The following is an 18,018-nucleotide window of genomic DNA, read 5'->3' on the forward strand; positions in this document are numbered from 1 at the left end:
CTGACCCAGACCTGATCTAAAGACAATCCAAGCTACTCTGGAAGCAGCCTGGCCCCGTGGATAGTTGATATTTCCTTGGGAAAAGACCTGTCCATTCCAGGCTGCTCACAGGACAGTGAACCACAGAGAGCCTCTGTCAAGGGTCAGAACACTTGGGGATCCAGCATCTCCTACTTTCAAAGCTAGTCGCTGGGGCTGCCTCCTGAATATGTTTGCAAAGCAACATCAGAATTAGAATGGCCATTTAGAAAGGAATCGACATCAGTCAAATGAGTTGACACCAAAGGTAAAGACAGATGAGCACCCAACCTCTCTGCCTTAGGATCGAGGGAAGGATGCTGAATTGACAACGATTTTGCGCATCCCACACTGTTAACATTCACTTAGAGGAAAGTGATTTGACAACACAGTGCAGGCCAGGAGAATTCTGCAGTATCATACTCAAAGTTTGTCAAGACGGAATGCTCTAAGTAAGTGCTTTTCAACCAGTAATAATAGTATCCACTAGTGATATTTCCCAGAAGAGAACCCAGAGGAACTGAAACCATCCCCTAAAATGAAACTATTCTAGTGTTTGCTGTAGAGCATTTGGTGGAGGGAGCCCAAGCTGTGGGCTCAAACATTTGCTGTTGTTATTGTTGGGTCTCTTCAGTGTACTTTGAAGTATGCCTCCTGAGATGGTCTTTTAAAAAAAAAAGTTGGAAGCGGTGGTCTAATTTGAATGGGTGCTTAGTGAGGGCTTCCATCCTGTATGTGGCTCTCAAAGGTAATGTTTTCTAGGCACATTTTCGAGAGATAACTTCACCGGATCAAAAGGCCTCTTTCTGAGATGGTTCTTGCTCTGATCAATTGCTCATGCTTTGTTCAACTAGATTTAGCTCTGGATCAAAAAGCATTTGTTGTTGTTTCAAAATGCTATGAAGAAAGTCTAAGAAGGTGGGAAAATTTCAAAGCATTCTGGTCTTTATTCACAGGAAACTTGTGAATCCATCCTCAATTTTGCTTTGGAGGAAGTGAAGAAATGTTATGGCCCTAGGAAGATGGAGCGGAAGTGTTTCTCTCTCTTCTCATCTTCCTCAGTCCCGCCTTCACCCACTGAGATTGCAGCTCCAAATATTGGGCTGGTGATTGACGGGAAGACTTTGACTGTCATTTTCCAGGGAAATCTGGAGAAGAAGTTTTTAGATTTGACAGAATACTGCCATTCTGTTCTGTGTTGCCGTTGCACTCCCCTGCAGAAGAGCATGATGGTCAAACTAGTGCGGGACAAGTTGAACGTAATGACACTCTCTATAGGTAATGTCAGCCTTCTTTTACCCTGCCAACTTCAAATTGCATCTAATTTCACTCTCCTTAGTACAGTGCTCTGCACACAATAAGCACTCAATAGATACGACTGAATGAATTCATTCAACTCATAAACTCATTCATTCGTATTTATTGAGTGCTTACTATGTGCAGTGCACTGTAGTATGCATTTAGGAAAGTATAATACACACACCCTTTTGCCTCATTGTGTTGCTTCAAGAGCAGAAGAGGGGTTTTGCATTGGTATATCAAGAGGAAACCCCATGGAGAAGCTTCTTCTATGCAGGTATAGGCTGGTTATGCACTGTGGTTCTCTTCCTCATTTAAAAAATAATCCAGGCACCACATGTTTCTAAGCAATGCAAATGTGTCTTGCTGCCTTTTGACTCAAACCAAAGAAGGTTTTGGAAACTTAATATTGTTCTACTATTTTATGATTGACTCAAAAGTCACTGGGTTCCACCTGTGCAAACATGGATTTGGGGCAATGTAATTGCATTTTCGTGTACCCCTCCTGAATGATTCCTGAAGGACAGATGCTACCCAGAAGTGCTGAAGTCTGTTTCCCTCACTGGCTGCTACTGGAACTCTTGAGAATTTGTGAAGCATCTCAAGGTTTTACTAGAGTAGGAGACTGGAAAAGCCTTGACTATTAGCTCCGTGGATTAGTGGATGGTCTTCCTGATGATGAATAGCAATTGAGCAGACCACTGATGCCAAAATATCTAGGACAGACTCTGGGGAAGGGCTAGTAGCTTATGATTTTAAAGACATCTTATCTGCCTGACGTACTCCTTTTAAACATTGGTTTGGCACCAAGGTTTCAGCTTGTTATGTGAAGAGTTGGTTTCCAAGAGGAGGGAAGCAGCTTGGCTTAGTGGATAAAGCACAGGACTGGGAGCCAGAGGACCTGGGTTCTAATTCTGACTCCACTTGCCTGATGCATGACACTGGGAAAGTCACTTACCTTTTCTGTGTGTCAGGTTCCTAAGCTGCAAAATGGGGATTCAATACCTGTTCTTTCTCTTACTTTATGAGCCCCAGAACGTAGAACAGTAAGTGCTTAACAGCTACAATATATTTTTAAAAAGGGAATTTTCTGCTAGAAAATCCAGTCGAGGAATATGACTTGCCTCTTGCAGGACTGACCGGAGAAGGGGAGACAAGAGGTCAGAGGAAAAAGAAAAAGCATTAGGGAGCAAACTTATTGTTAACTCCCCATTTGGGGCTGGAATCGTTCTCTGCTGAGCATAGACACACAATCCCAGTTGAAATATCACAGAGTTAATTATTTTAGGTCAGAGATTACAATGATTTACTGCACTCCCATAGCAACGGGATAATTGCAGACACAGAAGAGAAATAGCAGAGCCACTCCACCTTCACTCTCCCTGGCTTGCTAATGCAAGAGGTTAAAAAGGGTGCATTAGTTCTACCTTAGGGAAGATTTAAATTATGCATTTTCATGATGTTTAAAAAAACTAATTATAGGAAGAATAAAGACAGTAGCAGATGACATGCAACTTTTTTAGATTAATAAATTTGTTTCAAAACAATTGTGGGAGATTTTTCTATTCTGGACTTCAGCGTTCTGGGGAATGAATAATAGTATTATAATTGCAGCATATAGCTTCCAAGCATCTATAAAAAGAGTTGGCAAGGTAATGCAGTCTTGTGGATCTTGATTGAAGGTCAGATATGTAGAGAAAAAAGGACTCTCACAAAAATGTGGCTGACAAGCTCTCCTTCCGTGCCACCACCACTGAAAAATTTTTAAAGGGACACCAAATCACAAACAGGTCCTTCTGCAGTCAGGGATCTGCCAGGTTAATACCACCACGTCATAAAAATCAATCTGTCTCCTCCACCCCATATTTATTCCCAGTTTCACTGCACCTGCTGGGTTTCTTTCCTTCCCTCCATCAATCTGTGATCAGTGTATCTCCATCTATAGAAAGACAAAGGAAATATTTTCCATCATATGTCCATCAAGCTCTCTGAGAGTCTTAGATGGTCTTTCCCTTTCAGCTCATTGCTGCCATTTGAATTTTGTAACCATTCAAGAGCTTTCACTGTTAGGCATAAAGGCCAAGGAGAACAGAGAATCAATCAGTGGTATTTATAGAGCACCTACTGTATGCTGAACCCTATATTAAGCACTTGGGAGAGTACAAGAGCTGGTAGCTACATTCCTTCGTTCCCTGCCCAAAACAATCTTAAAATCTAGGGGGACCTTACAGTCTAGAGGGAAGTGGGGCCTGATGTCCTTACCCCAGTAAAATAACTAAAACCTTGTCCTGTGTTTTATCAGTGTCATGTTAAAAGGTACAGGTATTTGCAAGGAAATCTAGAGCAAATATCTGGGGGCTGCCAGGAACCAAAGGAGCAAAATTCCATTAGGACATGATCTTTAACACCAACATAGATTTAGGTGAGACTTGGGGAACAGACAGTATAAGCACTTGGTTTTTAGAATCGGGATCAAGTCCCCAGAGTAGAACTAGGGAATGAGGGATCCATTCTTCTCTAATAATCAATCAGTCATATTTATTGAGTGCTTACTCTATGTAGAGCACTTTACTATGCACTTTGGAGGGTACAATACAACAGAATTAGAGGGCATGTTCCCTGCCCATAACGAGCTACAGTCTAATACTCTGAGATCCTGTTCTTCCCGGGTGTACTGAAGAGACCCCCCTTCATAAAGTGGGTATTAATGTCACTGTCCCAGTCCATCCTTCACAGGCATGGTGTCTGCCAGGTTTGGGGATGAAGCTCTGCTTTCTTCAGATGGGAGGACTCTTCAGATGGAAGGAGAAGCAACATGGCCTAGTGGATCAAGCATGGGCCTGGAAGTCAGAATGATCTGGGTTCTAATCTGGGTTCCACCATGTGTCTGCTATGTGAACTTGGTCAAATCACTTTACTTTTTTGTGTCTCAGTTACCTCATCTTTAAAATGGGGATTAAGATTGTGAACCCCATGTGGGACAGGAACTGGGTCCAACCCTATGTGTTTGTGTCCACCCCAGTGTTTAGAAGAGTGCCTGGCCCATAATAAGCTTAACAAATACCAGTTATTATCATTATTATTATTAATATTATCTTCTGTTCTCATCTGTTCAATCTCACCAATTAAGTTCTTGTGTAACATGCCCCTCCATTTCTTCACAAGTAAAGACAGAGACCTCGCTCTTCATTCACCCTTAGGTGATGGTGCAAATGATGTGAGCATGATCCAAGCTGCTGATATTGGAATTGGAATATCTGGTCAAGAAGGCATGCAGGTATGAGTGGACACCGTCCTCCCACTCCCTGATAGCTGGTTCCTATTTAGCCTGCTGAGAGACAAGGACAACTCGTAGAGTTTATACAGAGTCTTCCCTTACAAGCAGTCATAGATTCTTACTTTTCTTATCTGTCCTTGCACAGTGGGTTCCTGAATGAAGCATGAGGGATTTTAAGTGGTCATTATCTTTCCTTTTTCTTCTTAAGAGTCTAAGAAAAAGATTGTCTATTTGGCCAGAGCTGTGGCTTTTGCCCTTATCATTCAGCAATGATTAGGTGGCAATACACGTTGGGAATTTTTAGTGCTGTCGGGACACTAAAAAAAAGAGTCTTAGGATACATCACTATCTAACTGCATTATGCCATAAAGAGAATGAGACTTTTGGTCCTTGCAAGCCAAATGGACCCCTCTCAGGGTCGCACCTGGAGAGTTTCCAGTTCTCTACCAGTCTCGACTATGGAAGGGACATTCAAGCAGAGGCCTTCCCATTCCTAGCTTGAGCAGTGACTAGTGAATGAAAGGCAATCTGCTACAAGTCAAAACCTGTGCTGGGCAGGAGCGGCATGCTAGAGAGTTGAGGGTGGAGACTCGGATTCACTGTGCGGAAAGAGGCAATGGACAATCACTTTCATATTTTTACCAAGAAAACTCTATGGATACACAACCAGAACAATTGCAGTTGGAGGTGGGGTGTATTGGGAGAGATGTGTCCATGGCGTCGCTATGAGTTGGAGATGATTTGATGGCACAAGCCAACCAAATGGAATCGAGCTGTGCCCATCCTACTTCTGCAGTGTCTTCAGTGTTAATAACTGTACCCTGTAACGTGGAGCAAGGCAGCGTGGGGAATGATTATTTGTCTTTTCTTCCTTAGGCAGTGATGTCCAGCGATTTTGCCATATCTCGCTTTAAGCATCTCAAGAAGCTGCTCCTGGTGCATGGCCATTGGTGCTATATGCGTTTGGCCAAGATGGTGGTCTACTACTTCTACAAAAATGTGGTGAGTGGTGGTCAAATTGGTGAGGATTCCCAGTACCTTCTTTTCCTGTCTTACCTCTTTACCGGGGTGAGGTTTGCTTAGGAAATATCTATTTTAGTATGGCCAGGTCAAGTAGAAGACCCTAAGCAGTGGAGGAGAAAAGTCTTCATCATTAGAGTAGAAGTCAAGAGGGCCAGAGTAGAACTGGGGTACAAAGGCATACCTATAGTTGTCAAAATCTATATAGAATTTGAAGATGACCACTGATGGTGATGTCTGTGAGTGAGAAAGAGAAAGAAAAAGCCAATGGGAGATCTACAGTTCCTGGCCACATTGGCACATACAAATGTTGTCCCTTGTTCTGTTGTTGAACTTACTCTTTATAAACCCTGGCACTTTCTCTTTTAATCTTCTGAGCTAAGGAGCTTGTTCTTCTCAAACCTACAGTAGATTCCCCTTTGGTAAAATTGGGTTTGTCTACCTTCTGTGATTCATCACTCAGGGTCATGCTGGAGAAGGAAAGGAGATCCTGTTTCAGAGCTTGGGATGAAGCTCCGCTTTCTTCAGATGGAAGGACTCTAATCTCTCAGGCTCTTATCTGTTCAAACTCACCACATAGACTGACTCCCATTCCTTAGAGAAACCAAAAACACTGTGAGGTTAGCTTGGATTTAATCAGAACCAAATGAAGCAAACTCCAGAAATTAGTGGGGTGTAAGAAGTGGTTTTCTCTTCTTATACATCCTATACCTGCTCTTCTATTGCCTTATGGAGAGTTCTAAAGGAAACCAATTCGTTCTTTTTTTCCCCTCAGTTTTCCCCATCTCTGAAATGGATCTTGTAAAGATGTATTTCTTCTACCTATCATGAGGACATCTTCATTTTGGCTGAGATCTCTCAGCACTTGCGTAGTTCATGGTGCAATCAAAGGATGTTTTCTGAGTAGGGAGTTAATCAGGTCCCTTCCCGGAGCCCTGAGATCGATATGCCATGCCCAAGACATTTCCCCAGAGAGTTGCCTAGGAAGGAGCCCTCACAGTCTAAAAGTTTAGAAGCCTTGAATATAAGGAGATCACAGGGACGGAGGTGGATCCCTCACAGTCTGAAAATTTGGAAAGCTTTCATTCATTCATTCATTCATTCAGTCAGTCAACTGTATTTATTAAGTGCTCACTGTGTGCAGAGCACTGTGTTAAGCACTTGGGAAAGTACAATACAACCATAAACAGTGACATTCTTTGCCCATAATGAGCTTACATTCTAGTGGGGGAGAGACAGACATCAATACAAATAAATGAAATTACAGATATGTGCATAAGTGCTGTACATAACTGCTGTGGGGCTGGGAGGAGGAAAAGCAAAGGGTGCAAGTCAGGATGATGCAGAAGGGTGTGGGAGATGAGAGAAAGTGGGGCTTAGTCTGGGGAGGCCTCTTGGAGGAGATGTGCCTTCAGTAAGGCTCTGAAGAGGGCAAGAATAATTGTCTGTCAGATTTGAGAAGAGAAGCCATAGGCAGGATGTAGGCTAGGAGTCGGCAGTGAGACAGGCGAGATTGAGGCACAGCGAGGTTAGCACTAGAGGAGTGAAATGTGGGTTGGTTTATAGAAGGAGAGAAGTGAGTTGAGATAGGAGGGGGCAAGGTGATGAAGTGATTTAAATCTTGTATTCGAGGGGACTGCAGGCAAGTGGAGGGATAGCACTGTTAGATTTAGCACCCAAGATGTTGCTGTTTCCTAACAATAATCCAAGTCAGGTACTTCATTTACTCCCCAGAAGTCTCTAAACAAAATCTGATGCCTGTTTGTGCGGGAGAGGGGAATGATTACGCCCATGAGATAACAGATGAATGCATTTAGATGAATGGTTCTTCCAAAACTTCAGGTTTAAGTTTTGTTCAATTTTCTAGGCTCTGCTTGCAGTCACTGGGGCAGTCACAGCCTGCTCTTCTGTTCAAAGTTTAATGTATATGCAAATGAGCAGCATGATGAGAATAATGCAAATGGATAAACTTGATAGTAATATCCTTTCTGCAAATCTTTACAAACAAGTCACTCCATTTGACTTGAAATTCACTCTGAGCTTGAAAGACTGTTTACTTAGAATTCAAAGAGTCCCTGGATTTTTTTAAGGCATTCTTTTAACTAAGCACAGTGCTTTCTCGGCATTAAATTTCTGAAATGGTAAGGGAAACTTTCTTGACTGGGCTTGCTTTCTGAGCTTAAATGATATTTTTTTTCCATGCCTATATAGTATTATCTCACTGTAGCAATTAGAGAGTGTAGAACTATGACTTCCACATCCACAACCAATTTCAAAAGGATTAAAAACCTAGGCTCTTAGAAGTTTGAGCAATACGTTAATTACTAAACTGTGCTACCATGACTGTGATGCCATCATCAAATTTAACGCACTCCTCAGAGGCAAAAAGTTCTTGCAACCCAATTAATCACAAAACCACCCTTACCACTTATATATTTTATTCTTATCTTCTACACTTATGCACAAATATATTTTAATTTGTATGGTTTATTCATGTATTTATTTATGCATTCATTATTTATTCAACTATTTCATTCTGATGCATTTGTATTGCTTCCTAGTATAGCCTTGTTCTTCCTCTTGCTTCTATTATTTGTAAATAGTTGTCTGTCATTTACATTAGTTTTTTAGGCTCCTTGAGGACCGGGAACTTTACTACATTCTTAGTACATTGCTTTGCACTCAGTCAGGACTCAACAAACACCACTGGTGGATATATTAATTGCAAAGAAAATTTAAAATAACTGGTTGAGATCTCAAATTATTATTTGGTTACAAAGGAACTCCTTAAAACATTTTTGTACCCATAGATATTAAGGAAATCTGGATTCTTCTTTTGCTGATCCACCCAAGTCTGGACTCTTAATTCATACATCCCTTTCATGCCACAACATGTAAAGGCAGTAGAAAGGACTCCCCTCTATTCTTCCCTACCTGGCCAAACATGATCTTGAGGAAGAATCCTAAAAACGAGATGCAGTGTGTGAGTTGCACTTGGTTCTTTAACCAGAGTCAGGACTTTGAATGATGAGCATTCTTTCAAATTTCTCCAAAGCTAGATTCATCCTAACTATCCTGAAGACAGATCTAGTCTAGATTGTTTTGTACCTAAGTCTAGACCTTACCACTGACACTGAATGGTTTGGCCCCTCTGTTCTTCACATGTGTAAAATGTGGTTGAAAATATCAGGCAACCCCCTGGGATTCATGCTTGCACCTTCTTATCCCCTCCTGCTCTCTCTTCCTCGAAGTGCGTCCAAACAGTTTCCAGCCAACCGGTCAATGAATGAGTACACTGAACCCCTATTTGGTCCATCAACTTGGACTGTAAACCTGTGTTGCGTAATAAAGAATAGACAATAGGGCTTGCCTTCGAAGATTTGAACTAAGTTTAAGGTCTTACTCCACGATACAGCTAACAGGTCTGTCATCTTTCTTCACAGTGCTACGTCAACCTTCTCTTCTGGTATCAGTTTTTCTGTGGCTTCTCGGGTTCCACAATGATGGATTACTGGCAGATGATATTTTTTAATCTCTTCTTCACCTCCTTGCCGCCACTCATCTTTGGTATCCTGGATAAAAACATCTCTGCAGAAACCCTCTTGGCTCTGCCGGAGCTGTACAAAAGTGGGCAGAATTCTGAGGTAGGATTTTCGGGGAAGTGCTGGTTGCCACGGTAACCATAGAGCACAGCAGTTCTCACACAGATGAGGCTTGGAAGAGAAGATTCTTTAGCATCCAGAACTTTTGGAACCAAGAAGTTGCTGGGTCACTTAGGGGAGAAAAATAGAAGGGATGGCTTGTTTAACTGCTATTTGACATCCAGTAGAAAGAATGTCATTTTGAAAAGTTGAGGCATAAGCTAAGAGAATTGGGAAGGCCAGACCACATAGTCTAGTGGAAAGAACACAAGAAAGAGAGTTGGGAGACAGTGGTTTTAGTATTGAGTTTGTCTCTGGACTACTGTCATTTAATCACTTTTGGCCTCAGTTTTCTCAGCTGCAAAATGGGGTTAATATCCACCTCTCCTGACCTTACAAGGACACTGAAGGATAAAATTGAATAAATAAAATGAAAGCACTTTAGAAAATCAAAACACTGAACAAAACATTAGATATTATTATTGTGGGCCATGAATATTTTCAACAAATATGTGTTAATAAAAGACTGGAACTAAAAAGTAGATCAAGTCAATTCAAGCATTTGTTCCAATTAGCACCAGCAGGGGACACATTGTTGGATTTTTTTATTATTTCTCTTTAAAACCTAACTGCTGTATTATATATTTATTTTGTTTTTAAAGGATAAAACGTATCAAAAATACAACCCTCAGTCAAATTGGGAACCCATAGAAGGTGAAGTGAAAAAACTGAGAATTCACATTCCAATAGATCCACTTTTGGGTGTTAATGCCTGGGCTGGCCTTTAATATGTTCTTTTGATGTCTCTGATACACTCTATCATGTTTCTTAAAAATAAGAGAAATATCAAATGTCTTTTCTCAAATATCCAACTCACAGTCCAAGAAAATCTTGATAGGAACTGGCCTTGGAATGGTGCAACTGACCAGAGACGCGTTGGGTTTGGTGATGGTAATTGTTAATAAATTATTTTTCCCACAGTTTTACAAGCTGTCGACCTTCTGGCTGGCCATTCTAGATGCTTTCTATCAGAGCATCATTTGTTTCTTCGTCCCTTATTTGGTAAGTTCTCCCTATATTCGAAGCCCCAAACCAGGCCAAATTTCACAGTTTCTAGGACATGTCCTTTTTTTGCTGAAGGAGATGAATAAATGTCCATATGGGCCAGCTGAAATTGATGGAGGAATGGCGGGTACTTTTCCAAGACAAAGCCTGCTGACTTTCTCTTTAGCAGACTGATTTTGTGTAAAGCTCACTCATTATATGGCTGTGAATAAACTCCTCATATTTTTGCCTGTTTTCTAGATATACATGGACACTGACATTGATGTTTTCTCTTTCGGGACCCCAATCAATACCATCGCCCTTATAACAATTCTGTTACATCAAGCGATAGAGATGAAAACTTGGGTATGTGTTTTAGGGTTGGAGAGATTTTTTTTCTATAGGGTGAAATTGCTCATTTTCCAGTTTTTCCGAGATGGTCTTCTCAACCCATGGCATCTCCGTTTGCCACTTTGCTATCCTAGGACCAAAGCCTTCTGTGGTCAGCCCCATATCTCCCTCCTTTGTCAGCAAGCTATCTTCTGTGCTTGTGACACAGTGATATGGAGACTATCGGGGGACAGCTGTTTCCCCAAGCCATAACCTGTATTCTGAATGTCAGACTAGAAACCCCCGAATATGCTCTCAAATCAGAACTCTAACTGATATGAATGATGAGAATGTTTGTATGCAAGAGTCTTTCTGGATAGTCATTCAATCCGTTAACAAAGAGATAGAATTAAGTGTCGTGAGCCATTTAATCGAACCTGTTGCATTATTCACATTTTCCCATTTAAAAAAAAAAAACTCTCTTCCTATGCAGTTGTGCATTAGTAATCAGCCAACAGAAGAGGAAAGATAATTGCATCTGTGCAACAGAAGCCCTCTCAGTTGCTCTTCATGCCTTTAGTACCTGTGGTATAAAGCACAGCTAAATTGCTCCATTATTATGCGGAGGAGTAGAATGTGAAACACAATGCAGTGCTCTTGGAAAAAGGAGGTTGTCGGCATCATTTTACAGGAATGATTTCCTTCTGAATTGGCTTTATGCAGGGATAGTTTGTTTCGTGCATAATACATGGTTGAACTGCAGTTAACATAAATTTATACTGGCACAATGTTTCTGATTAGAATAAAACAAAAAAGTTAGTAAACTGAACTTTTTTATCAATTACCTCAAATTCTGGTATCTCCAAATTCTAAACTCAACCAAGACTGTTTTCCCATTCTGTTCATAGACGGCAATCCACTGGATCTCCATAATTGGAAGTTTCCTGCTCTACTTTGTTACCTCACTCATATATAATGCTCTCTGTGTCATCTGTAATAATCCCACAAACCCCTACTGGATCATGGAGCTTCAGATGTCAGATCCCACCTTCTATCTTGTGTGCTTCATTACACCAGTCATCGCCCTTTTACCAAGGTTCGCACTTTTCTTACTCCTTTTCTTCCTAGAAGTGTTTGGGGAAATTTCATTATAAGGTCAAACTTTATATATATATTATATATGTGTGTATATAAATAATTGATACTGTTATATCAATTGTATATCAGTGAGTGATTTGTAGATGCAGCGATGAGCAGAGGCTGCAACTGCTGCCGTGGCTCTGTCTGTTGGACTTTGAGCCATGCAGAGCTGGATTCTCTAGTCACAATGCCCCATCCTTCTCCCCGGAGAATGTTCTCCTTGTCTTTGCTGCTGTTTTTGTGTTTTTTATCATTTTGCCTTCTGTAGCTGTCATTCTTTCCCTTCCCTGTCCTTCAATTTTAGATGGTGAACCCCTTGAGGACCAGATATGGTGTCAAATTTTCCCCTGTGTATTTTTTCCAGAGTTTAGTTTATTGCTCTGTCCATAGTAAGCACTTAATAAATGACATTGCTACTGTGGCTTCCACTGTAACTACTACTATTCTGAATAAAAAGCACAGCTTTATTCAAGCATATGAAAATGATTTTCCATATTCCTTCACAAACCCATACATATACACTGTCATATATACATCTGCCCTTTGTATTCAAAGATGATATAACTAATGGTGCCTATGTTTATGCTCAAACACACACACACATACACCTGTCTCTGTAATAATAATAACAGTAATAATGATGGTATTTGTTAAGTGCTTACTATGTGCCAAGCACTTAGATAGATACAAGAGATAGATACAAGGTAATCAGGTTGTCCCTTGTGGGGCTCACAGTCTCAATCCCCATTTTACAGATGAGGTAACTGAGGCACAAAGAAGTTAAGTGACTTGCCCAAAATCACACAGCTGATAAGTGGTGGAACCGGCTTTAGAACCCATGACCTCTGACTCCCAAGCCCGTGCTCTTTCCACTAAGCCACACTGCTTCTCTTTATGGAGAAGCATACATCTCTATATGTATCTCTTCTTCTTTTTCTCTTTATGCTTTGAATATGGAAGTGACCTTGCTGACAATGAAATTCTCTCCATGGGCTTTAATTTTAATATACATAAATGCCTCTTAAGACTTAGTGGGAATCTCATGAGACAAAAGCATTTCAGCTCTCTAAGGAAAACCTGATTTGGCTATTGAACATTGAGAGTGTCAATTCAATAAAACAACATGGCCTGAGTCTCTAAGTCTCTAAGGGGTAAACAAGCAGAACTCATTTCCTTTCATGACTATATGTGAGGTTATCATTCACCCATCTGTAAACAGATTTAACATCCTTCTTAAGCACTGAGTAACCTGGGGCGAGTACTTGTGGTCACAGAAGAGACTATGCTGCAACTGGATAGCACATTCCAAAAATGTATTCCCCTCCCTCGCCATGTGTTATTAAAGCTGTGATAGGATGGGGAATAAGATGGATATCATTCAGGTCTGCATGTAGATCAAGGACTATGTCAAGGCAAATAATATTCATAATGATGGTATTTGTTAAGGGCTTACTTTGTGCCAGACACTGTATTAAGCGCTAGAGTGGATACAATCAAATTGAGATAGACACAGTAACATCCACCCTGAAAATTTGGAGAGTTCAACAGATGGCAATGCTTCTAAAAGAAAATTTGGGAGGAAATGCTGGACTTATGTCATATTATTATTATATTGACTTAGCATTTACTCTGTGCTTACTAGCACTTACCACTTTAAGCAATGGGGTAGATACAAGGTAGTGAGATCAAACACAACCTTTGCCCAAGATGGGTCTCCCAGTCTAAGGGGGCAGGAGAACAGCTACTGAATTCCTATTTTATAGATGAGGCAAAAGAGACATAGCAAATCCAAGTAATTTGTCCAAGGTCACCCAGCAGGCTGCTGACAGATCTGGATTTCTAACCCAGGGCCTCCATCTCCCAGCAACATGATCTTTTCCCTAGGCTATGCTGCTCCTAGAATAATTTATTTGGCCAATGTTTTCTTCAACTATGTATTTTGCCATAGTTATTTGTTCTTTTGTGTCTTGTTGCAGAGTTCAGGTAAAAGGGAGCAGTGTATTGTTTCCTTGAGGTCTCAAACCCCTGGAAGAGTGTTTCATCCAGCCTCTGTCATTCAGGAAGTGTGACTCTCTTTGTGTATTCCAATCAACCAACTTGGAGACTGCAGTTTTTGACCCTGCTCTGTCTTTGGAAAGCTGCATCAAACACACAGTTAAAAATTCATGTTTCCATCTTGGGAATTGAGCAAGGTTGTGATCATTGCTGGCTCAGCAGGACACCAAGCTTGAAAAGTTCTGACTTCCTCACTTTAGGGTTGGCGCATTGCTGTTCTCTCTCCAGGCCCCCCTAGATCTATTCCTTCAGAAGTTTCTGCACTGTCGAATCCCCACACTGGCTGTGCTTCTTCAGACTGATTAGCTCTGCCTCCAAACTGCCCTGGCATGTTCCTGGGAACACCAGGCCCTTCCTTAATTTAGAAGCTAGTTGTCATAGTCCTAACCCACTGGATCCCTTTCACATATACTCTTTGAGTGGTTTTAAATATGCTTATATCTGGTTGGGGTGAATATGAAGTGTCTGACCAAACTTCTCCCCATCCTCAAAGCCATATTAAGAGAAGGTCTTTTCCAAGAAGCCTTCCCTGATTAACCTATCATTTCCCCACTCTATTCATTTCCTACTCCATTCCCCTTCTACTCATTTCCCCTCCATTCTGCATCATCTTTGCACTTGGGTCTCTAGTCCTTAAGCACTTTGATAGTCACTCCAAGTTTCACATTGCTTAATATCCCTGTATTCTGCTGCTTTGCCTAGCCGTAATTCATTTTCATGTTTGTCTCCCCAACTAGACTGTAAGGTTCCTGAGGCAAGGATAGTGTCTACCAAGTCTATTATACTGTACTCTCCCAAGCACTAATACAGTGCCCAGCACACAGTAAGTGCCCAATCAATACCGCTGAACGATTCACTGTGGACCGTGAAGTGGCATTTCAAACTTGGACTTTGCCCCTCCAAATTCCTGCAGAAAGACTGTTAGATTCCAGAGAGGAGCAGACAGCTAATTGTGTTTACATAAGGGAGGGGCTCTGTTGTCTCCTCAAGAAAGACAAGTTCCCCCAAGGTCATTTCTGTAGGCAGAATTTAGATTCAAGACTCTTTGGATTGCAGGTTCTCAGGAAAACTTAACCGTTTGGCTCTGCTGTTCTCTTGGGGTTTTTGTCAAAGTAGAAATCCAGTCCTAGAACCTAGAAGTGTTGCACTTTTCCATTTTTTATAATTTTTATTTTCCCATTCCTTTTGAGACCCTCTCAGCTGCTTCGTTCAGGTGTGCTGTCCTGCTTGCCATCCCAGCAGTTTTCCCCCATCATTCCACCAAAGACATTTCTGTTGTTCCTGAGAGCCTGCCTCAGAAAACTGGGATTCTTCTCATTGCCATGTTCTGTACGATCTTTATCATGCTGGTCGCTTCCACATCGCAGTCACCTGTGTAAAGGTTTACAGCATTGGCTTGAGAAGCCAGTGGGTGAAATGACCGATTCAGCTTACAGATTCTCAAACTCTCACTCAGTAGTATTTACTGTTTACTCTGTGCAGAGCATTGTACTAAACTCTACAGTATAATAGAGCTGACAGACACTTTCCCTGTCCACAAGGAGTTTACAGTCTAGCGGGGACACAGACATTAAACTAAATTACAGATAGGGAAAAATGGCAGAATAGAGGTGATATCTACTTCTCCTATCCGATTTAAGAGCCTAGTGGTATCCTTCTAAAAATCCACTGGGTTATTTACACAAATGTGTTACCCTCGTGGGTGGCAAGTAGGACATGTGTCTTGCTCCACTGGATTGTAATTTTTTGGTGGGCAGGGACCAGATCTTCTAACTCTATTGAACTGTCCCAAGCGCTTGGTATAGTGTTTCCAACGTAGTAAGTGCTCAGTTATGACTACTGACTGATGGACTGCTCAGAGGTGATTTTCAAAGCCACCAAAATGTTCCAGGTCCTCCTGAAATCCCTAAGTTTTTTCTCCTCAGGTTGCATCCTCATAACAGCCACCTCTCACACTTTTGTACATATTGACTTGAATATTCCTCCATCTAAGCATGTATTTATCCATTTACCCAGCTTTTGATTCTCTTTTTCCTCCTATCAGTAAATGATTTTGTGCCAGTCTGATTCCATTAAACCATAAGCCCCTTGAGGACAGGGATCATGTCTTTAACCTCTTGTACTCTTCCAAGGGTTTAAAACATTTCTCTGAACACAGTAGGCTAGCCAAAATGCTATGAATTGATCGATTCATTCACTCACCCTGTCTGGTCCTTTTCCAAAAGAATGAAGAGTCCTGAGAAAAGGACAGGACTTCTTTCTAAAATATCCTGTTTCTGGTACAATCCTTCATTAAGAAGGTTTTCTTTGCTTTATCTCCCACCAGGTATTTCATCATGTGTCTACAAGGGACCTGCAGTCAGTCTCCAATCCTTCAAGCTCAACAACTGGATAAACTCCCCAAAGATAAGAGAGAGCTGGAGATCCGGGGGTGGAGGGAAAGGAAGAAGAAATCACCAGACCCCTGCAGCAGGCCAGAGATCTCTGGGGAAGCCCCTCCCAGCCACTTCCAGGGGTTCTTCCTCACCCCACAGGGGCCTGGGAACGATGCCCATAGGGGATTTTGCACACCTAAAAGGGAACCTGGAGAGGACTGTGAAATAACAGGAGAGAGCAGCAACCTCGATGGTCACAAAAGCTGTTCAGAGGCTGAAACTGGCACTGCAAGCACCTCAGCAAGACCTTCCCCTGGGGAGCATCTTCTTGGACCCGTTGGGTCAGCAGCCCCTGGTCAGCAGACCATTAACACCAAAGATTTTTCCAGGAGTGGCCACCGCAGATCCATAAGTGCATTGACCATATAAAGGGGGTTGTGCTTAAAAGAGGCACAGCAGTCTTGGAAACAGCCACTTACCTCTCACCTGGAGCAGGAAAGATGGCAGGTTCCATTGATTTTCTCCTTAGACTCTCCTTCATGGGTGAGGGAAAGTCAGTACAGGGATCTGGGTGTGGGCAGATGAACATTTTGCTGATGCACAGGCTGCTGTATAGTCTGCCTTTGGGTGCAGCTGCTGGGCAGCCAGCAACATCTGGTTGGGCAACCAGTCTTACAAGCTGCAGAGAAAGTAGGTATTGTTTCTATTTAGAAGTAACTGTGAAGTTTGGAGAGCTTTTTTTGAGGAAGCATCTGGATGGTGACCACAACCTTTTGGAAGAGTTCGGTCTGGCCCAGAGTTGGCTGCATTCCCCAAGATGGGGCCAAGCTGATGGGAGACTGAATTTCAGGAGCCTTAAAAAAGCACATTAAGCAACACTTCAGATCACCCGCCTGCTTTTGGTCTCCTCCCTGCCTTCCCCACTCAGTCACTGACTGCCCCGTGCTCCATGATCGACACAGGGTTCCAGGAAGGAGCTATGTAGGAGTATGTGGAGAGTCTCATGCCCCAGAAATTTCTCTAAGAATTACCCCATCCCCACTTGCTTGGGGGAATGCCCTCTTTGGACTCTAAGTTCCTTGTGGACAAGGAACATGTCTACCAATTCTCTTATATTGTACTCTCCCAAGCACTTAGGACAGTGCCCTGTACACAGTAAGTGCTCAATAAATACGATTGATTGGTTTCAATCAATGGTGGCCAGATGGCCATCCTGTCATCCAGGTCTCTATAAAGATCTCACTTTGGGTGACAAGAGTGGCTTATAAAGGGAAAGAATGCCAAAAACGTCCTCTGGCCTTCAGATGAAACTAGGCCAATTCTGACTATGCAACCTGATAAGCAAGGTGCTAATTGGTCTCACCAGGGAAATTAGGGAAGAAAATATTGCTGGTGAAACTCCTACTTCTTAGATCATATTGTATTAGCAGCCATCTTTAATGAGAACCCCAGGGTCATCGTTCTCTCAGGTGATATTACCCCACCTCCCACAAAAGGCCTTCAAAACCCTGCCCAATCCCCCTCCATAGACTCCCACAACTCCATGGTGGGCACCGTTGGTTGCTGGTGCCCTCAGAAAGGGGCAAGGTTTGGCTACTCCACTCTATACCCAATTTCTCTGGAACAAAAATAGCGTTGATGTAGGTGGACCTCAGTATTTCTCAGCCAAATGCAGTGGCTGCTAGGTTCCATTGTCACTGGCCACCATAACTGGATGATACGGCCCCTTCTCTCCTCAACCCCAACTTTAAGAATGGAAGCATTCAGGACCCTCAACCTTGGTCACCGACGCCGGGCACTGTGCCATGCCAACTGTGTG

At 42.1% G+C, this 18,018-nt stretch overlaps 1 protein-coding gene across 1 annotated transcript in view; it reads left to right on the top strand.

The window, feature by feature from the left end:
- ATP10B (ATPase phospholipid transporting 10B (putative)) overlaps positions 1–17,335 on the top strand; it is an 83,704-nt gene extending 66,369 nt beyond the window's left edge. The window contains exons 15-22 of the mRNA XM_039910163.1: positions 975–1,296; positions 4,518–4,594; positions 5,471–5,596; positions 9,058–9,258; positions 10,237–10,317; positions 10,561–10,665; positions 11,538–11,725; positions 16,151–17,335. Coding sequence (XP_039766097.1) covers positions 975–1,296; positions 4,518–4,594; positions 5,471–5,596; positions 9,058–9,258; positions 10,237–10,317; positions 10,561–10,665; positions 11,538–11,725; positions 16,151–16,628 — 1,578 coding nt within the window. The 3' untranslated portion in view covers positions 16,629–17,335. The remainder of the gene's footprint in view (positions 1–974; positions 1,297–4,517; positions 4,595–5,470; positions 5,597–9,057; positions 9,259–10,236; positions 10,318–10,560; positions 10,666–11,537; positions 11,726–16,150) is intronic.
- The last annotated feature ends 683 nt before the right edge of the window (positions 17,336–18,018 follow it).

This window comes from Ornithorhynchus anatinus, chromosome X1 (genome assembly GCF_004115215.2).
Source record: "Ornithorhynchus anatinus isolate Pmale09 chromosome X1, mOrnAna1.pri.v4, whole genome shotgun sequence".
In the NCBI taxonomy this organism is placed as follows: Eukaryota; Metazoa; Chordata; class Mammalia; order Monotremata; family Ornithorhynchidae; genus Ornithorhynchus; species Ornithorhynchus anatinus.